Here is a 21379-nt window from a genome sequence, read left to right as displayed (position 1 = left end):
TCAGTGCTAGTCCTCTCCCCTGTGGCTGGAGGTGCACCTGTGCCTCCCATGCTCTGGGGGACACTGAGGCAAGCATGTCGTAACTCCGACCAAGCCCACACAGGCATGCAAGGACGTTATTTACAGCACTGTTTCCGGCCAAGGCTCTTGGAGCTCAGTAACTCCCAGTTAGCAGCCTGGAACCAGCAATAAAGATGGTCTCATGGAGTGATCAAACCCCAGTTAAATTATTCATTCATTCAAGATTTATTGAGCGCCTCCTGTGTGCCAGGCACCGTGCTAGGCGCAGAATTACAGAGATGCATAAGATACAGTCCATGCCCTGAAGGGTTCACAGTCTAGAAGGGGAGACAAACATGTAAACAAGTAAAATACAATGTGAGAAGTGCCACGAGAGAAGCATTTACAAAGAGCAGAGGTAGCCTGGAGGGTGAGGAGCATGGGGGTTGTCTTCCTGGAGGAGGGGGCCTTTGAGGGGCCTTGTGAGAGATGAATGGGTGTTTGCCAGGCAGATAAGGCTGGAGGAGCAGGGGAAAGGCATTCCAGTCTGAAGGAACGGCATGAGCAAAGGCACAGCGGCATGAAACTGCGTGTCTGTTGCGGGGGGGGGGCTGTATTCTGGTGGTATTGCTAGAGTTGGTACCAGACGCTATGGCTGGAGAGAGAGGAAGAGGCGGGATGATGAGGGGAAACCGAGGGCAGGGGGCATCTCAGAAGCTCACTAGAGGCGAGCATAGCCTGAGGGAAAGCTTGAATACAGGAAGCAAAGGCTCCCGAGGTATGCCTCCTCGAGGACCTCAGGAATCCTCTCTGAGGCCCCAAAGGGACCTGGACCAGAGGAGAGGCTGAGCCAGAGAGCCGGGCTGGGGCCTGGGGTCTTGGAGGCTGCCACACGGTGGAGAGCGGATAGCTCTCTGCTCCCAGGCTTCTGATTTCTGCGCTCTGCTGCGTGGACCCCCTTCCCCGGCCAGGATGGGATCAAGGATCGGATGAGAAATGACGTGAGGAGGCTCTTGGCAAACTTTAGAGGGCCAGAGGAAGGGCTTTATAACTAAAAGAGGAGAGGGACTGAGGAGGGTAAAGCAGGAGTAAGAACAAGGCAGAAGTTCCTAAGAACAAGGGCCATGAGGAGAAAACTGCCGCGGCAGGGTAGAGGATGGCTCTCGCCCGTGGGAAGCAGAGTCCTTTGGGCCACAGCAAGGGCAGAGGCCAGCTGCACAGGGAGCCTGAGAGGCTGCAGTCCCAGCATCCCCTGTCTCCTCAGCCTGAGGGCACGGTGGCAGGGGCAACCAGGACCCTCCCCCTTCCAGGCTGCAGGGCGGTCACTGAGGCCGAGATTGTCCAGACATGCAGACGTCCAGCCCTTTCAACTTTCCCAGAAATGGCTCTGTTTGAAAAATGCCTTCATGGGTGGGGGACAAGGGGGCGGGCAGGGGGGAGGCTTGGGGAGGAGGGCCAGTGTCTCAGGGCGCCGGAGCCCAGCTGCCCCTCTGAGTGACCACTTTTCCAAGGCACCACACCTCAGGCCACTTTGGGAGCCTGAGTGTCTTTCCCAAGCCAGGAAGGGAGAAGGGGGAAAAGGGCTCAACCTGCTCCTGGCTCCTGCCGCTCTAGGGAGTGAGGCCCTCCTGAGGGAGGGGCGACCAGCACTCTCCACGTCCTTGACAGGGGCAGGAGTGGGGCCAGGGAGGAGGCTCCCTCCCAGCAGGGTCTGGAGAGGTCCCAAGGCTCTCCCTTTCCTCTCGCCCTGGATAACTCCGCCCCCCCCCATGGGGTCTCCAAGCCTTCAACCAGCCTCTGTCCTTTCGGTCTCATGGCCTCGTCCCCTTGTCCCTCCTCCCGTGACAGTGCTTGGACCCTGAGGGCCCCCGTGGGCGTCGATGGAGGTGGTGGTGGCAGCAATGAGAGAGATGGCATGGTGCGGGCGGTGGGTGGACTCCCCGCTGTGCGGGGTGGGCTGGGGTGGGCGGGGGGCTGTCACTTGCTCTTGTGCAGGTCCTTCAGCTGGCGGAGCTTCTCTAGGAGCTGCGCCCGGGAGTAGTCATCGTCCCCGGTGGGGCCCAGGCCTGGCCCCAGAGCCTCTTGCAGCACCAGGCAGTGGGTCCTCAGGAACGGATTGTAGGAGCGCTCCTCTCCCAGCGTGGATGGGCACTGCAGGACAAGAGGCACCAGGTTTGGTGAAGACAGTCTGGGAAACAGACCCAGTCAGGGAAGCCATCCCCCCAGGTCCCCTGTTTCAGGGTTCAGGGGGCCTCCCTTGAAGGCCTGTGCACCAAATGTGTCGGGGCTCTAGGGACGGGTCTGCAGGCCACAGCTCAGCATGGAGGGGTTCCTGCTGGGGAGTGCCATGGGGGGGTTCCCCCCATCCCCTACCCCCCATCTCCCTGGACCCCAGCCCCTGCCCGCCCGCACCGTGCTCTTGCGCTCCATTCGCTGCCTCTGGACCCACTGCATCTTCCTTTCTCGGGCCAGGTTCTCAGGCTCCACCACTCCTGCGAAGCCCAGGTTCTCTTCTGCGTACTCATGACCTGAGGCCCAAGGGGCGGGGAGGGAAGGGACCAAGATGCCGGAAACAGAGAGAGCAACAGTGCAGTCAGAAAAAGTCCTCCTTGGGGGGGGGGGGGGCGGCACTTCCCGGAGAGCCTCCTAGCCCTCATGCTCCCCCTGCCCAGCTGTGCAACCTCAGCCGAGTCATGGCACCTGAGCCACGGTTTTGTCATCTGGCACATGGAGCAGATAATGCTACTAGAGCACAATATGTCCCTGGTGCCTAGGACAGAGGCTGCACGCGATCGGCGTTCCATCACGTATTTGTCAAATGAATGGGTGGGTAAATATCCGTTCGGAGGACCAGCTGACATCTTAGGGATGTGCTTGAGAATCTACGGCTCTCTGACGTTTGTGGATATATGTAGGGACATGCAGTGTCTGGACGGACGGATGGACGGACATGCCACATACACGCCTGGGGACGGATGCACATGCAATGGGGGATATGGGTGCCTGCAGTGGACACGCGCAGAGTTGGATTTACTGACTTCTCTGATAAGCAAAGGCGATTTTCTGTTCCCGGCTCTGGCTATAAAATATCAGCCATCTCTCTGGGACGCCCCGGGGCCTACGGGGCTCCCTGGAGGCCGAGGGCTGGCTGTCAGGGGCAGTTAGCATGAGAAGTAGAGACGCGATCCAAGTCAGTATTCCAGAATGAAGGGGGCTCTGTCCTCACAGCTCAAGCTGGCTCCCAGGAGCCACCGGGGGTGGAGTGGTGTCCCCTGGGCCAGTTGCAGGGGCGGCTGGGACTGTAGGGGAGTGAGGGAGGAGGAGGAGGGGGACCTCACCAGGCCACAGCAGAGTGTCATCCCCTAGCCCCAGCACCGTGTCCAGGGAGCTCAGCATGGTCTCTGCGGTGCCCTCAAAGGTCCGTCCTGGCGAGGGGCAGCGGGTATGTTACAAGGTACAGGAACACAGCTCAGTGTAAGGTACAGGGAGCGGGCTGGGGACCAGCGTGCACAGCTGGGACTGGCCACCGGCTCTCAACCTGGCCCCTGCCACCCCCACCCCCAGGCATCTACACCCTCCTTCCCACTGGTTGCTGAGCCCACATGCTCACTCCCCAACCAAGCCTGCAGGAAGACCTGCATTGCACATACTGACATGTGGATGGAGAAGGGGGCGGAAGCTTCAGGCTGAGTGCCCAGGGCCTCAAGCACAGTTGGTGTGGGGTGACTCTTTTCCACGGCTGCCCTCTGAGACTCCACACAGCCTGGGACTGTGATCCTCCCCTACCCACCAGTCATCCTCGCATTCAGGGCTTCTCTACTTTTGGTAACCTAGTCTCTCCAGGTACCGGAGAACTAGGCTCCGCCCCGTGGAAACCCATGCCCTGCCAGGTCTGTACTCTGTGACAAGCATCATCTCGTTCTGTACACCCTTCGTGGGAAGTTGCAAGGGTATTAAAAACCACGGGCTCACCTGGATGGGAATAACAGCAAGGCAGTGTCTGCATTGAAAGCAAAGTTTTCATGGACTGCATGGGGCTGTGCCGTCTTTGGGTTTTAGCCCTGACCTCTCCCTCCTTTCTATCCCCCCAGCTCCCACTTTCCTTTTGGTGGGGGGGGAACTCACCACAGCCAGAGAGGAAGAGGAGGTCCCCTGAGAAGAGGCAGGAGGGACCCTTGTAGGGCTCCCCATCCAGCAGGTAGACCAGATGGCCTTGCGTGTGGCCTGGGGTGGCCAGAGCCCGGATCTGAAGCCGTCCCACGCTAACCACATCTTGATGACACAGGGGGCTGAGAAGCAAGGCAGCAGGGGAGAGAAGGTGCTAGAGCCTGGGCCGTGCTGGGTCTTGCCCCACCCGATGCCCGAGGAGTTTGGTGAATTGAAGGAGGCAGGGCTTCCACTCCAGAGCGGGAGGGCACTGACCGTGCCCAGGGCTTCAGATCCAAAGCCTTGCCTCTCCCTCTCTCAGGGGCCACAGCTGGATGAGTTGAGGGGTGGGCTGTGATCTGCCCTCCAAGGGCCAGGAAGGGGTTCAGCAAAGATCCAGCTGCTGGCACTCCTGCAATACTCATCTACAAGACGGGACGTGGGAAGGGGCGCATGGAAGGGCCACCCACCCTGGGACAGGACTTACTGGGTGAGGTAGGGGATGCCGTCCTGAGGGCTCCCATACACCCGACAGTCCTGGTGCCGCCGGCTGAGGTCTCGGTTCCCTCCACTGTGGTCCCTGGAGGACAGCAGAGACAGGAAGGAACTTTAAGGGGCAATGGTACTAGGCCTCCTTGCCTTCCTTGTTCCAGATTTCTAGGCCTTCGAGCCTTGAGCCCCGGGCTTCTGAACTGAGCCAAGCTGTCCACACCTCTAGGCCTTTGTTCGAGTTGCTCCCCTCCTCGCAATGTCATCTCCATGACCTGCCACCCGCCCCCCCTCACCCAGCCAGTGCCCACCGATCTTTCTGGACTCTCTCAGCTCCAGGGTTGTCAGCCTCTAATTCCTCCAAGTGGATCTGGTCACACTTCACCAAGAGCCCCCCACCTCCTGTACCTTGTGCCAACTGCCACCCAAATGTCTGTCATCGTTGTACCTGGTCATGCAGGGCTATCTCCCCTGCGGGACTATAATCTCCTCAAGGAAAGAACTCACAGGGTTTGCCCATGTCCCAAGCACAGTGGGCATCTAATACGTGCCCCAGGAATGAAAGATAAATGCGTGTCCTGCCCTCCTCTAGCGCTTCAGGAGCCTGATAAGCCCCACAGTGGGAGACCTGCCCCTTCCCTCCTTCTTTGCTGGTGCCCCCCCGAGACTTTATGAAGAAGGTGGGTTCCTCGATTCCCGACTCCCTGCCCCCCAGCCCAGCTCTCCTCCCTGGGTCTAGTCCTGCCAAGCCCACAGGGGCAAGGGTTGGCCAGGGAAGATCATCTGGACCCAGGTCCCGACCCCAGCCCCTTACCAGTGCTTGTGGGTGCAGAGGATGGCAACCAAATTAACGCCCTCCTTTTCAATGGAAGCCTGGGGGAGAGAGGAGGCACTGAGACAGAGGGGTGGTGCGTAGCGGGAGGCCAGGGCACAGGTGCCAGGTGAGAGCAGAGCGCCGGGAGAATGAGAGGGTAGGCAGGAGAGGGCTGGGAAGAAGGGGGGCAGCTGAAGCTGAGCCACAGCACAGGGGAGATCATGGGGAGGTGGGCGGAGGGAGGCTCGAGGGGCAGGGGAACATACAGGTACACACATCCACAGAGAAATAAGAAATGGGAAGGAAAGATGGAGAGACCCAGACACCGACAGACACAGATGAGGAGAGAAGTTAGAGGGTCAGAAAGGCGCCACAGAGAGTGAGAAACACAAGAAACCTCAGACCACAGTCCTGAGTCTGCATCCCCTTCCCTCTGGCTCCGGTTCTCCCAAAGCTGTGGGTCCCCCCTCCCCAGGCCATGCCCTGGACCCTGGACCCTCACCATATTGTGGTTTTGGGGGTCTCTGTGTGTTCTTACACGTCGGGGTCTGTGTGTGAGGGCACAAGGAGGGGGCACATCCCACTGGCAGAGGGATCAGGGACAGCCCCTCTCCAGTGAGGGAAAGCTGCCAGTCCCCAAGGTGACCCAAATTACCCCTGTCCCCCAATCCTTCCCTCACCTGAACGGCCTGAGGGTCTGAGGGGTCCACAGCCACAGCCAGCCGGGCCTGGGTGTCGATGATGAGGTAGCTGTAGTTGTCTGAGAGGACGGGGATGGGAAGCACCTTCACTCCTGGAGGACAGAGATGGGCTGTGGGCGGGGTTCCGGCCAAGGAGCCCAGCGACTGGCGGTGGGGGGTGTGTGGGGGGTGTCGGTGGTGGGGTGGTGGTGGTGAGTGGGTGGTACACGATGCGGTATCGGCGGGGAGGGTGGGTGGGCACAGCTTGGGGCCATGCTGGCCCAGGGCAGCCAGAGCTCACCGTTGAAGAGGCGGGGCTGGGTTCTGGAGTGGCCTTTGGGGTAGCGATTCCGAGCCCTGCGCAGCTGCTGGCGATAGAAGAGGTACCCCAGCCAGGTGCGGGTGTACAGACTGTACCTGCAGGGCGGGAAATCGGCGCTCAGCCCCGCCCCCCGCACGCTCGGCCCCGCCCCCGGCGCAAGGGTCCAGATCTCCCCTCCCTTGGCCACACCCCGAGTCCTTGCATCTCTCCAGTCACTAATTGTGTGCCTAATTGTTTGCCGGGCTTAGCCGTCCCGCCAAGATAGAGAATGGGACAGACACACCCAAAGCCCCAGGGCCATCCGCGGAGAAGTGAACGGAGGGATTCACGAAGGGACTCAGAGGGTGAGGGGTTTATTCCCCAAACGGTGTAGGAGTTAGGGGCTGAAATGAGGTGTAAAAAAGTAGTTCCAAAGAGCAGGGGAGCGTCATATCCCGCGGGGAGCTGCTGAGCCAGATTCTTTGCCCCATCACCCCGTCTGCGCTCCTCAGCCAGTCTGTTGTGGGGCCCGGGAATTTGCATTTCTAACAAGCTGGTTGCTGGGGCCTAGGGACCAAACTCCGAGAGCCGCTGGGGCGGAGGAAACAGGCAAGTCCCAGAGGCAGCAGACAGCAGGGCCGTGTTTGGGGAAACTATAGAAAGTGCAGTCTGGTGGGCTGGAGGGGGAAGTAGGGAGTACTGAGGCGGGATGGCCTGAAGGCTCTCCGTCTTCTCGTTACTATGTCAGGCCATCCCAGGCTACATATGGAAAAGGGGGAAAAACCCGGCACAAAGAGGGGTCTTGTGACTAACACAGTCCTCCAAACACAGGATGACAGCATGCAAGGCGAGCCCCTGGGGCATGTGTGAGAAGCAGAGTGGTGCAGGGCCCCACGCTGGGCTCAACGCTCTGCTGCCACCATCCTGAAATTCTTAATGATTTTGCCTTTAGCTATGTATCCCCGAAGCTTTCACGAGGCCACACAATATGCGCATGTTCGGTCCCTGATTGCCCCCCCCCACCCCCATTCACGGTGCCAACGATAACAGGATTCTGGTGGCCCCACCATGGTGGGAATTCAAGACTCAAATGGGTTACAAGGTGACTATACACCTATGACTGAGTGAGGGCCTGAGAGGCCACGCCTTTGGTCCAAACCAGAACTTGCTTCAAATGCATGAAGAAGGTGTTCTAAGAAACACAAATGACGAAGAAATCCTGCCCCATCCTTTCACTTGTGTGTAAGATCCGTTTTGGCTGCAAACAATGCTACAGGAGGCAAGGGGAAAAGGGTAGCCAGTCTGTCCTGTCCCTTCGGTCCTCCCTGGCTCATTAGTAATCCAAAGGCAGACGAGGCTGGCAGAATGTGGGTGTACCAAAAGTGAAAAAAGAAACAGGTAATTCCGTTGTGTGCAGCATTTCCACTGCTTGGGTAAGAACAAAATACGATCTGCGTACAAGCTAGGAAGTGTGAGTTACAGTTTCGGCGATTTCATATGTGACTTAAATGTCCTTATATTTGCATTTGAAATGGACTGTACAAGGGTGCCTGGGTGGCTCGGCTGGTTGAGCCTCCCACTCATTTCAGCTCAGGTCCTGGCTTCAGCGTCAGGGAACAGCGCTCTGCGCCAGGGGTGGGGCCTGCTTGGGATCCTCTCCCTCTTAAACAAAAACAATAAACTGGGATTGTATAATAATAAAGCAAAAGATAAAATTCATGCTGATAATTTAGATTTTCAATTTTTCTTTACTTAGGCTGATGTTAAGTAGCAAATGGAAAACATCAGGACAAGTCCCCAGAGAAACTGTAGAAGAAAGGAAAAGCTTACATTTTAGAATGTTTCATGGCAACTTTTTCCTGCTCTTTAAGCAAGAGGCTCCGGATTCCATTTTCCACTGGGACCTGCGAATACTGTGCGCAGCCCAGCCAGCTCAGGACCAGCCATCTCAAGCTGTCTCACACCTCCGCCTCTCAGAAGGAAAAATGAGACCAGGGTGGGGTGCTGGGCCGGGGGCGGGGGGCTTACAAAAGCCTCCTGTGTGGATGTTTAAGGTTATCCAGCAAGTCAGTCAGAAAAGAAAAATCTGGCTGATTAAGACTGAGACAAAGAAGGGGCATCTCGGTGGCTCTGCTGGTTAAGCGTCTGCCTTCAGCTCAGGTCATGATCTCAGGATCCTGGGATGGAGCCCCATGTCGGGCTTCTTGCTCAGCGTGGAATCCGCTTCTCCTTCTCCCTCTGCCCCTCCTCCCTGCTCGCTCGCTCTCCAGCTCTCTCTCTCTCTCTCAAATAAATAAAATCTTAAAAAAAAAAAAAAAAGGCTGAGAGGAGTCGAGGTGCAGGGTTGGGAGTAGATGATGGACCTTAAAGGTCGACGGAGATTTGCTGTGTCTGTCTTGGGGCGGAGGGGGTAGGGACAGCTGCTCTGGAGGTCCCTCTGGGAAGAGCTGGCTCATTTGTCTAGAAATAAGTTGGTCAAAAATGAGCAGGTTTCCATGACTGCCTTAGAGATTAATCACTGCCGTCCCTGCTCCGGGGCCCGTGCACCTGTGTACGTGGGGAATTTGGATACCCTGTGGCAGGGTTTTGCCATACTTTCTGTGTCTTTATGTCCAGTTTCCATAGGCTTCCTCCCTCCCGACTTTATTTATATATCTGACAGAGATAGAGAGTACAACCAGGGGAGTAACAGTGGGAAGGGGAGAAGCAGGCTCCCCACTGAGCAGGGAGCCTGATGTGAGGCTCAATCCCGGGACCCTGGAATCATGACCCCAGCTGAAGGCAGACGCCCAACCAACTGAACCACCCAGGTGGCCCAGCCCTTTTTCTGTTTCATTTTCTTTTTCTTTTCTTTTTTTAAAAAGATTTTATTTATTTATTTGACAGAGAGAGAGAGACAGTGAGACTCTCAGGAACACAAGCAGGGGAAGCAGAAGAGGGGGAAGCAGGCTTCCTGCTGAGCAGGGAGCCCGATGTGGGGCTCAATTATAGGATGCTGGGATCATGACCTGAGCCAGAGGCAGACGCTTAAACTGAGCCACCCAGGCACCCCTCTGTTTCATTTTTCAAATCAGTTCCAGATCTTCCCACTTTCACCCATTCAACGGTATTTAGTGAGGCCTGGCTTTGCTTTGGGAGGAGTAAGACAGAGTCGCTGCCCTCTGGCAGCTTATATGCTAGTGGGACAGACAGGATGACAAATACATTGTCAAGTCAAGAGGACAAAACCAAACTGGGCAACAGAACAGAGAATGGTGACATCAAGGAAGGCTGCTCTGGAGGTGACATTTCCAAGAAGCAAGGGAGCACTCGGGACCAGAATCTGGGGAAGGCTCACCAAGAACTGGACTGACAGGAAGCACAAAAGTCCCCGCGGGGAGGAAGGGAGCCAGCTGGCAGGGGTTGCTGACTCCCTGTTCTGTGCTGTTGTAATCACAGAGTCGGCTCGACAGACATGCCCAACAGGAGGAGACTGGTTGGGACAATATATATATATCCTGGACTGCACTTTAGACCAGAAGAGGAATGTTAGTGGGACAACTGGAAAAATGTCAGTAAGGTCTGGAGAGTAGTTAAGAGTTTATATGGAAGTTAACATCTTGGTTTTGTTGTATGTGATTATGGGAGACGGAACATTCAGGAAGCTGGGTGAGAGGTCTTTGGGGGATCCCGTGTATTGCTTCCACAAGTCTGAAATTACTTCAGAATGAAAACTTAAAAGATCACAAATAAGTCAATAAAATCATTTTCCTCTGTGCCCCGACCCCACCTTGCATCCATGCTCGGAGTCCTGTTCCTGACCTCACTCCTTCCTACTTAGACTTTTGGGAAGGGCCCGGGCCCTGGCAACAGAAAGCTCTGGGTGCCAGTCATGGCTTGGCACTCCCAGCCCTGTGTCCTTCGGTGAGTTATTGGTCTCTTAGATCACCTTCCTCATCTACAAAGTGGCGACACCAAGACTTAGTCCCGAAGGACTGTGTGAACATTCAGTGACATACAGCAAGATAACAAGTGTGAATAGTCTGCCGAGGGCCCGGTGGGTGGAAGGTTTAGCAACTGTCACTTCCTTCCCGAATTCAGCTAGGCCCCCGCCACAGCTGTTGGAACATGGCTGTTCACATTCAGGAGTGACTGATAGTTGTTGTCTGTCTTCCCTTACTGGATGCTTCTTATACGTGCTTTCTCCCCCAGGGAAGGTCAAGTCTATGAGGACAGGAGCCATGCACTGGGAGGCTGCAGTTAACAAGGCCCCCTTCCTGCATTCACTGTCTTCTGCAAACCTTGCTTCATGTGCTGGGCGTCAGGCAGACAGCAGAGAGCAAGGCAACTCCGGGGGGCCGACAGAGCCCGAACTACGAAACGCATTAATGTGAGGCATAATGAGAGGCAAGTGGCCGAGTGCAGCTGGCCAGGGAGGAGAGCAGCAGAGCCGAGGCAGTCTGACTGTGGAAGGCCTGGCTCTTCCCTGAGGGTCACATTGGAGCGGGGAGCCCAAAGGAGAGAGGGAGTGCGGACTGTCCGGGCAGTCCTCAGGCCCGGAAGCAGGAAGGCACGTTCTAGAAGTTGCCAGGCCGGGCTGGAGGGATGGAGAGTGCCAGGGAAGGGGTCAGCGGGGTGATCAGGGGCCAGGCCGTGGTGGGGCGGACAGAAATTGCTGGTAGGTTTTAAAGCAGGAGGCACATGCTTTGACTCCCTTTCTAAGAGCTTGCTGGCCTGCCGTGTTGGAGGGCGCGGTGAAAGGAAGCAGAGTGGCCGGTGGCAGGAGGAACTGAGATGCCAGTGGGGGACCTGACCAGGGCTTGGACTGGAGGGGTGAGGTGGAGGCAGGTGGGAACGGATGCCAGACCCAAGATGGGTGTGCTGCTTGGCTGTGGGGGGAGGGACGAGGTGGCCTCTTGGGCCTGAAGTCTGGATCACTATACAGAGCAGGGGAAGGCTGGCTTAGGTGAGAGGCAGGGGCGAGGACACAGGGACCCTGGGATCCTGTCCCTAGGCCTGCTCTTTCCCTGACAATGACTTCTGTGTGACTCTCTCCAGTCTCAGAGCTGTGGCTCCTTCCTCGGCCTGCTGTGCTGCAGGCTGGCTGTCTCAACCGCCAGGAGCCCAAACCATGCTTGTCAGCTCCTCCCCTCATCCCCCTGCAGCCTCTCTCTGGGAAGGGCCTTGTCACCCTCCCAGGGACACAAACTTGAGCTGGCATTTAACTCTCTCCCCGACACATGCTACCAAAACCGAATCCTCTCAGTCTCACCTCCCCCAAGTCTCAGCCTGGGTCCTGCCAGAACAGGCCCTAGGAGCTCTTCAACAGGCCCTTGCGAAAGCCTTTCCTCAGCTCCGCCCAAACCGCAAACCAATGGAAAAATTTAAGTTCTTAGAGCGCCCCCTGAATGAGCCCCACTCCTGCTCGGGAGCCTTCAGGGGCTCCCTGCCGGTGACAGGAGTGTGTCCCACAACCAGAACGGTCTAGAGCACCAGGTCTCAACGTGCACGAAACTCAAATACACATTAAGCTAACAGACATGCTACCTGGGAAACAGACAATCTGACAGTAGTTATTAAAACTGTCAAAGAAGGGCGCCTGGGGGCTCAGTCAGTTAAGTGTCTGCCTTTGGCTCAGGTCATGATCCCAGGGGTCCTACTCCATGCTCAGCGGGGAGTCTGCTTCTTCCTCTCCCTCTGCCCCTCCCCCACTCCCATGCCTATGCGCTTTCTCTCAAATAAATACATAAAATCTTTTTAAAATAATACAAGATGAATAAAAATGTCAAAGTACGCAAAACCACTATGCAGATTGCCTGGGGATACAGTTGGGTGTAGGGAAAGAACCAAGGTGGTTGAGGGGAGGGTCACCACGCAGCTCAGCAGGGTAGGGTTCCCACGCAGGCAGGGAGGAGGTCGGCTGGGAGGTGGGCACAGGGACTTCACCGGTCCGTGATATTTTGTTGCCGAAGCTGGGAGGTTGGGAGTTGTTATATTCTCTACCTGCTTTTGCACGCCTGAGACACCTCCTGCCAGTCTCGGACTACCATCGTGCCTGGCTCCTGCTCTCTGGCCTCGAATACCCTCCAGGCCTTCTCCATTGACTAGACCCCTAAGTATCCTTCAGAGCTCAGCTCAAGCCCCCCTCCCGATGGCCCCCACAGAAAGCCACCCTCTTCTGCTCCATCTGGAGCACTCGGCCTCTCCCTGCCCCCCTCCCCCACCCTGCGGGTGGCAGGAGATGAGCCCCCCAGTGGTAGGGCCTTATCCACTTCAACCTGGTGTCTAATCAGTGCCATGCACAGGGTAGGTGGACTTGGCTGGTGACCCAGCCTGCTCCGCATGGCTCCTTTGCACAACCCCCTCCACCCCGGAGCACCAGCACAGCACAAATTGGCTCTCAGAGAATGCTGGCTTAGTGGCCAGGAAAGGTTGGGGTTGTGGGGCGGGGGAGGCCAGTGCGCAGGTGGGAAGCAGCAACCTGGAGGAGAGAAGGTTCTGCCCGCTCAGTGGGCCCCATGTCCGCCTGTGGACCTTGTGAAGCCTGGCGGGGGCTTATGAGGCCCAAGTTGCAATCGCCTTTGCCCCTGCTCTCCCCTCCCCTGCTCACCCATTGGATGTCCAAGTCCCTCCCTCTCCCTGCAGCACCCACACACCCGGCCCAGCAGGGTGCTCTGATAACCAGGTCACCCAGACCCAAGGGCACCAGTGAGGCTGTGTCACAGGGCACAAATTCCCAACTTCCCAGGCTCTGGGGTCTGGGCCCAGGGTCACTAAATGGAAGAGATGGAGGGAGCACTGGACGGGGAGGGGGGTGTAGGGGTGTCTGTCCACGCAGGTTAGAGCGTGCCTATGCAGCTCACGGGCTTACAGGCAGCCTAAGCTCAGTGTCTCCCATCAGTCATCTCCTGTCCCCCTCCAAACAACTTGGAGGCAGCTACTATTCATTCCTCTGTGGTATAGACAAGGACACGGAAGCCTGGAAATGTGGGAAAGTGTCCACCCAGATCACAGCAAAGCGAGTGAGGGGCAGAGATTCAACCGCGGCAGCCTGATCCTGGAGTTCACACGTGTGACTGTTGACATCCTCCCCAAATCCTGAATGAGGGCAGAGGATGACATGAGTGGGCCTGAAGTATTTTCAGGTAGACCCACCTCCTCTGAGGGCCTCTGTTGAGAAAAATGCTACGTCAAGGTGCTTTCAGGGACCCCGACACACAGCCCTGGATCTGGCTGTGGGACCTCTTGGATCACTGATTTTGGTCTTTTCCAGACCCAGGCTTGAGCCGAACTCATTACACGTGCCACATTTTGTGGATGAATGCAGAGGCTCAGAGATCCCACGGCCCTCCGGGGAAGAAACCCGGAACTGGAAAACCTTGAAGGTCCCTTTCAAATCCGGGCTCTGATTCCGAATCCTGGGTTAATGATGGCGTTGATGGTTCCCTGGGCAGAAGAGTAGGAAAAGAGAACAGATCCCAGCCAGGAACATGTGAAAGGGAAGGAGTCACTGGGAAGAACCTGTCTCAACTGCTAGCCTCCCCCCAACCTTGCTGGGAGTCACTGCCCCATCAAATGGGCCCCTACAGCTTCCTTTCTTCTGTTGCCAGAGGCAAGAAGCAGGAATGCACACCCTGCCTCAGTTTCCCTCCCTGTGAAACCAGGTGCTCCTCCTCCGTGAAGGGGCAGCTTGGCCTGGAAAGGCCACATGATTTATAAGATGCAGATGACACCCCAGGGCCTAATGTGGGATTCAAACTCTCTGCCCTGGGCTTCCCAGGCATCAGCAGGGAAGATTTGTTAAACAGGAAGATTTGTACCTTTTCCTCTTCTGCTGGCTCTCCCCCCACCCCCACCCCTAGCCCTAGACCCCATGCCCTGGCCCCTCGCCTGGATTCTGATTCAGCAGTTCTGGGGCCCAGAATACCCACTGTCACTTGACCAAAAACAAAAGTAAATTTCTTAATTGGTCTCCTGGGACTCAGAAAAACCACAGTGCAGGTTTGGGAGGGGATTGGGGCAGACTGCCTGGGGTGATCCCGTGCAGTTGCCCTCAGGGACCCTCCCTGAGGGGTTAGAGCTGGGACACAGCCTGGGTCACCCCAGTGAGGGGTCACAGGCACCCCTTTCGCTCCCAGCCTCACTGAACAGAGCATGGGTTCTCTGGCTTGTGAGTCTGAACTTCTAGTCCCATGGGAGGCCTGTGGGCCAGCTGCAGACTGAGACGCAGCCCCTCCCCCTCCCAGACACCCAGTGCGGAACACACAATGGAGTTCTTCTTCCCCTCCTCCCTCGGGCAGTCTCCCCATCTGGGCCAGAGAGGCCTGAGGGCTCTCAAGTGTCAGATCAAGCTCGCTCTGGGCCCTGAATACCACTGGGCCCCAACAGGCAGGCCCAGGTTGTAGAGGCCTCTGGTCAGGGGGTACTGTCATCATCTCCCCTCATTCTCCCCCAGGACACAGCCTGACCTGATAGGGCACCTAATAAGGCGCTCTTTATGAAACCCAACCCAGAAATGCCTGTCTGAGGGCCGAGGGGCCTGGAGTGCCACTGGAACAGGGCCTGCTCCCAGGACCCTTAGGAACAGAAGGAGACTCAACGTTTGACGTTATCTCAAAACTGAGGAAACCAAAGAAGATAATGAGACAGCTAAAAAGGCCCTAGGGAGGGAGTTTCCTGAAGCTGCCAGCAGGGCTGGAGTTGGGGGGCACTTCCCCAAGCCCCGGAGAGGGGCAGCGCCTGCGTGGTCGTGGTCGGAACAGGCCTGCCCCGGGGGACCATGGGGGCCTATCTCCAGTCTCCGTGCCTGTCCGCAGCCCTCACAGCCCTCCCTGGACTCCATCCAGCTTTCCCCCACTCTCCCTCCCCCCAATGCCAGTCCTCTTGACTCGGGCCTGTTCCCTGGGCTAGGAGTCTGACGGCGGGTGGGGGGAGGGAGGAATCAGACCTGTGGAGACCTAATGGAAGAACAAGCCAGAATGGGCAGTGAAAGCTCTAAGGGGAAAGCCAGGGCCAAGGGCACGCTGGAGGCAGAGATGAACTTGGACTGGGGAGCCTGGGCAGGCTTCACGGAGGAAATGGCACCTGTGCCAAGCTTTTCATTCACTCGGAAAACTTTTAACAAGGGCCAACTGTGTGCCTGGAACTGTTCTGGACACTGGGATACATTACTGGAAGAAATTTCTCCCCTCCTGTGGCTCATATTCTGGTTGGGCAAGGAAACCAATAAACCAACAGACAAATCAGTACACAGGATGCCCTATGGTGCTATGTATCACGGAGAACAATGAAGCAGGTTCCCAGGGATAGAGCCCAGGAGTGTGAGCGTTGTTTTTTTTTGGTATGGGGTGGTCAGGCAAGACTCCCCAGTAAGGTGAAATTTGAGCAGAGACCTGAAGGGAGCAGGGCAGCAAGCCACGTGGCCATCTGGGGGAAGAAGGTTCTGGTGAGAGACCATGGCAGTGGAAGGGCTCAGAGGTAAGACTGTCTTAGAGGGTTTGGGGGAAGAGCCAAGTGGCCCGAGGAGGCACTGCAGAATGCGCCAGGGGAAGAGCACAAAAGGTGGGCTGGGGACGGGCTGGTCACACAGGGCTTTTCAGCTATTCTGGAAGGATCCGAGCAGAGAATGGCGCACTTCTGACTTAAATCTTAATGGTTTCGTTCTAATTGCTGCGCTGAGAACACTTTGGGGGCACAAATGCCAAAAGAAGCAGTTTACAAGGCCAGGCAGGAGAGGACCCCGGGCTGGCCCACGGAGACAACAGTGGAAGCAGGGATAGGTGTGTTCAGATTTGGGATGATATTTTATTTCTTATTTATTTATTTATTTTAAGTAAACTCTACACCCAACACGGGGCCCAAGATCAAGAGTCGTATGCTCTACTGACTGAGCCAACAGGTGCACCTGGATAGCTTCTGAAGGTGAGCTTTGAGCACGCAACAGCGTCTGACAGGTAGAGACAGAGGGAGGAAGGAAGGTCTGACTGGCCCCAGAAGGAAGTGTAGAAAGAGCTCAGGGCCTGCGGAAGATGGCACTGGGCAGGTCTGCAGGGGTGAAGGAGGGTCCCAAAGGCCTGGGTCGGGGTGTCGACTCCATTCTGTAGGCAATGTGGCTTGGGGATGCGGGTTCCCACTCAGAGCCACGCTTTGGAAACTACCTTGTGGCAGAGGGGCCACTGTGGACGCTGGGGCTGTAGCTCCCCAGGGTCCCAAAGGCTGGCTGAAAGGAAAAGGACAGGCCATATTGGGGACGGCCCAGCCCACTGCCTCCACGCAGCCTCCCTTCCTGTCACAAGCAGGTGGGTCATTTACCCTGAGGCCCTCAGCTCGGGATTCTTGCCTCTCCTTGAAATCAAGCCAGTGTGCCTCACAGGCCCCAGAGAAGCAGGTTCCTCTTGCGGAAATAGAGCAAACAAGATTTGTCCCAGGGACAGTTGGGTCTAGAGAGTCAAGAAAGACCCCCTCGGCCGAGTAATGAAGAAGGGGTTTGGTCAGGGTGTGCAGAAGGACTCTGGCAGCTAGGACTGTCTACCCCCAAAGGCTGGGTGCCATCTGCTTTCCCAGTTGTGCAAGATGTTCCAAGCCCCGGATGAGCTCAGCTTTGTGCCCTATTCACCCCTGCCTCTGAGGAGGCTCTGCTCAGGGCCCCATTCTGCAATACCTTCTTGACTACCTCTGAGAAGGCAAAGGGGCAAAAGGGAAACCGAGGCACAAAGCAGGGGGCACATATGGGAGAGTCCCACGCTCCCGATCCCAGTCTCCTCAGGCACCCCCTGACACTCCCTGGGGAACTTGTCCTGTCCTGCCTCCCACAGGTTGGGTCCCTGTTCCTTCTCCTTTCCCCTCTTTCTTGAGGGCAGCACCCAGACTCTGTTCCTATCTGTGATCCCACAATCCCAACCCAGAAGAGTTAGGAGTTCACTGGATGAATGGAGGGATGTGGGATCTCCTGAGGGCTGGGTGGACAGGACAGTCTTGGAAAAGAGAAGTAAGAAAGGAAGCTCTCAAAGGAGCCTGGCCAATGCCCGCCCCCTCCCACACCCCAGCCATGCTCCATGCTGAGAATGAGCCATTGCTAACATTTCCCAAGCACTTACTATGAGCCAGACCCTGTGCATTTATATGCATACTTTCATTTGATCCTCATGGGATGCCCACGAGGATGGTACCATCACCATGCCCATTTTACAAATGCAGACAACCGAGGCACAGAGAGGCTGAGTTATCTGTTCAAGGTCCAATGGCTACTACGCAACAAACCTAGGACTCAAAAGCAGATTTGTCCAACCCCACATGCCATGTGCTACCTGTCTCCCATGCCCTGCCAAGTCCCCAAGTCTGTGTGTCTATCTCAGGTTAGCCTAGATAAGCAATCCATGATGCCCAGTCATCCCCATCCCAAGACAACGGAAATTTTTTTAAAGATTTTTTAAAAATTTATTTGACAGACAGAGATCACAAGCAGGCAGAGAGGCAGTGGGTGGGGTGGGGATGGGGGTGGGGAAGCAGGCTCCCTGCTGAGCAGAAAGCCCAATTCAGGGCTTGATCCCAGGACCCTGCGATCATGACCTGAGCCGAAGGCAGAGGCTTTAACCCACTGAGCCACCCAGGCACCCCAAGACAACTGTAATTATGTTTGAGGAAAGCTCTTTATAAAATCATCAAACACCAGTGATGATTGTTATTAATGATAATAATTGCTCTTCTCTTAGTATTTCCATCACCTGCTTTCCAACCCCCAAAGGAACTCTCCATTTGTAACAATGTAAACTACATGTTTAGAGTGGCGTGTGCCCCTGCACTCTGCCCCTTCCCATCACAGCCTGTCCCATCCTATCCCACCCTCCCCCTCCTCTCCATCCTTCCTGGAGGCACCCCCAGTAACAACACCTGCCCATTTCCCCCAGACCATTTCCTGCTCACTCCCCCCTGTCCCTCCCAGCAGCCAACAGCCTCTCCCCCAAGGGACTGAACTGATTGTTTCCCAGACCATGGAGGGGCAGGATCTGGAATTCTGATTCCAGGCACACCCTTCTGCTCTGCAAATTTGGGGAGTTGATTCCAAGGCAGTAAGGAGATCCAGACAGGAAAGTCCAATAGGGAAACCGAATTCCAAAGAAGTTCTCTAAGAATTCCAAGTTTTGAGATTTAGAAACTTCCAGATCCTAAGTTCTAGGAATACTCAGACCCTCAAGATTCGGAGAAGGCGATCTTGGAAATTCTTATTCCAGAACTTTTGATTCCGGTTCTTTGTGGAAACCTTTCTTTTCCACTTCCTCGGGCCATTTGTATGACTTCAATGTGACTAATTTTGAAAACCAGAAGTAAATTTAAAAATTTATCTCCACACAGAGCTGCAAAATTCCCAGAAATTTTATGGGGAAATTTTTTTTTTTTAGGTCCCAAACATGAAATTATTTAAATATCTGTAAATCTCATTATTTAATGCTTTTTGCAAAGCAATGGTGACTTGGAGCATTGTCAAGAATGTGACCAGTGTTGGGATGCCTGGTTGGCTGAGTGGGTAGAGCATGTGACTATGGATCTTGGGTTGTGAGTTTGAGCACCAAGCCCTATGTTGGGTGTAGAGATTACTTAAAAAAAAAAAAAAGAGAGGCGCCTGGGTGGCTCAGTGGTTTAGGCCACTGCCTTCGGCTCAGGTCATGATCTCAGGGTCCTGGGATCGAGTCCCGCATCGGGCTCTCTGCTCTGCAGGGAGCCTGCTTCCCTCTCACTCTCTCTGCTTGCCTCTCTGCCTACTTGTGATCTCTCTCTGTCAAATAAATAAATAAAATCTTAAAAAAAAAAAAGAAAAAGAAAAACAAATCTTACAAGAAAAAAAAGAATGCAACCAGTGTTCGAGCCTTTAGAGATGTGAATGCCCCAAAGCCGCACCCATGCAAGATTCTGTCTTCCCTCATGTTCTTCCACTTTTCCCCCAATTAGCCCTTGTATCTGTACCCCTTAGACTGAGTTTCAGTAGAACCCTAGGGCTGAAGCTTCTTTCTTCTTCTTTTTTTTTTTTTTAAGATTTTATTTATTTAGTTGACAGACAGAGATCACAAGTAGAGAGGTGGAGGGGCGGCAGGCTCCCCACCAAGCAGAGAGCCAGATGCGGGACTCGATCCCAGGACCCTGAGATCATGACCTGAGACACAGGCAGAGAGGCTTTAACCCACTGAGCCACCCAGGCTCCCCAGGGGTGGTCTGGAGAGGAGGGATAAATTGTACAATGTCCTCTCTCTGAAGCTCAGGAAATTCCCAGCCTTTGGCCCTCCCCCAAACCTGGCCAGTGGCCAGGGCTCCCACAGTTCCCATCCCCATCATAGCTGTCCTCAAGCTTGAGGTCCTGTCCCCTAGGCCTGCTGGCTGCGGGAAGGGATTGGGGCCCTAGGAAGCCTTCTTGTGGTTCCCTTCCTACCTCTTAGTGTCTCCATGGCAGATCAGAGCTGGTTACCCCCTTAGTCTAGCCCAGGAAAGGGGAAAAGTAGGGAGAAGGAAAGAGTGAGGACTGGAGGAAGGGGACAGGAAAAAGTCACTGGAGGTCAGTGAACCTCTCCAAGCTGATTGAGGTGGGTTGGATTTCACAGCCTGGCCTTCCGACAGGGGGCAGGGTCGGGAGTAGAAGGAAAGAACTGGGAGAGTTGGGACTCTCGCTTGGGAGAGAAGAGCTGACAGAATGGTGTGGAGCTGGGTGATGGGGAGAAAGACAGGGACACATGGAAGCAGCTGGCAGTTTCAAGTGACACTTCGATGGTCTGAGGCATTCCTTCTCTCCTGCACCTGCCCTACTTTTCCAGCTCCCGGTCTCCAGCCCCTCATCTGGCTCTTTTCCCCAGATGCCCCTTTTCCCTGGCCACCCTGGTCTGCCCTTCCAATACCTCCCCAGCCCATCCCATCCCAATTTTCCAGCGCCCCCCGCCCCACTCCTGCTCAGCTCAGTTCCCCCAAGTCAGTGGCTTCTCCAGCCCGCCTCTTCGCTCTCTCTTCTCTGGCTTTGGATGCCCCAGCCCTCGCTCCGTCCGAACCCTCGGGCCGTCCCCCTCCCCCGACCCCTGCCTCTCGGTCCCCTCTACCCTGCGCGCGCGCCTTCCCGAGCCCCGCATCCCGTCGCCGGAGCCCGGCACTAACCCGATTCGGAAGAGCAGCCGCTTGCTGCGCGCCATGAAGAGGCCGCGGAGGGTCCGCCGCGCTCGGCAGCTGCGGGGGCTCACCAGCAGGACGAGGACAAGGAGCAGCAGCCCGCAGCCGGAGACCCACAGCCACGGCGCAGACCAGCCCTGCCAGGCCATGCTGGGGGCAGGCGCCCGCGGCCGACTGGGGGCGGGCGGGGCGGGGCGTTGCTAGGCGACGGCTCAGCCCAGGCCCCTTGGCAGGCAAGGGATCTGCGAGGTTGGGGCCCCGCCCCCTGCACGGCCAGCCTGGGGGGCGAGGAGGGGCATTCTGGCCCCGCCCCACTCTGCGACTAGCGTTCGAACCCTCCCCCTCGCCACTCTCAGCGCAAGCCCGGAATGCCACCCGCTGGAGGCGGCCTGGCCCCGCCCCCGCTGGCCGACCCGGGGGCGGGGCCCGTGGGGCGTCTGACCTACGGGGAGTCGGGTTCAAGCTCTCCAGATGTGGAGAGGGGACCTAGGCTCGCCGGGTGCCCCCGCACCCATGTCTCCTCCACACCCCCACCCCCGACATCCTCCCACCTTCCCCCAACAAGAGGACTCTGGGAGAGGCCTCGGAATGGTCCTCTTGGCAGGAAACCCTAGACTGAAACTTTTTCAGGTGGAAGAAACCTGGAAGATCATGTGGGTTAACGGCCATTCATTCATTTATTTGCTCACGAAATTACTATTCTGTGCCCTCCTTTGCGCCAAGCACTGGTAATGCAAGGGTCAAAGACGCACAGCCGCTATATTCCTGGAGCCTGCAATCTAGATAGAATCTGGCAGGGAAACAAACCAAATAAGCCAACAAACATAA

The 21379-nt window shown here is 56.2% G+C and overlaps 1 protein-coding gene across 1 annotated transcript; it reads right to left on the bottom strand.

Moving 5' to 3' along the window:
- Positions 1–222: 222 nt before the first annotated feature.
- On the bottom strand, positions 223–20884 carry LOC123950505 (probable hydrolase PNKD). Its single transcript, XM_046018327.1, has 9 exons — positions 20540–20884; positions 6431–6546; positions 6130–6242; positions 5450–5508; positions 4634–4726; positions 4126–4289; positions 3339–3425; positions 2413–2528; positions 223–2151 (listed from the first exon to the last, which is right to left on the bottom strand). The coding sequence occupies exons 1-9, from the start codon at positions 20698–20700 to the stop codon at positions 1978–1980; spliced, it is 1083 nt and encodes a 360-aa protein (XP_045874283.1). The 5' UTR covers positions 20701–20884; the 3' UTR covers positions 223–1977.
- Positions 20885–21379: the final 495 nt, after the last annotated feature.

This window comes from Meles meles, chromosome 9 (assembly GCF_922984935.1).
Source record: "Meles meles chromosome 9, mMelMel3.1 paternal haplotype, whole genome shotgun sequence".
Taxonomy (NCBI): domain Eukaryota; kingdom Metazoa; phylum Chordata; class Mammalia; order Carnivora; family Mustelidae; genus Meles; species Meles meles.
The sequence above is the reverse complement of the archived record's forward strand: the minus strand, read 5'-3'. Positions and strand labels throughout refer to the sequence as shown.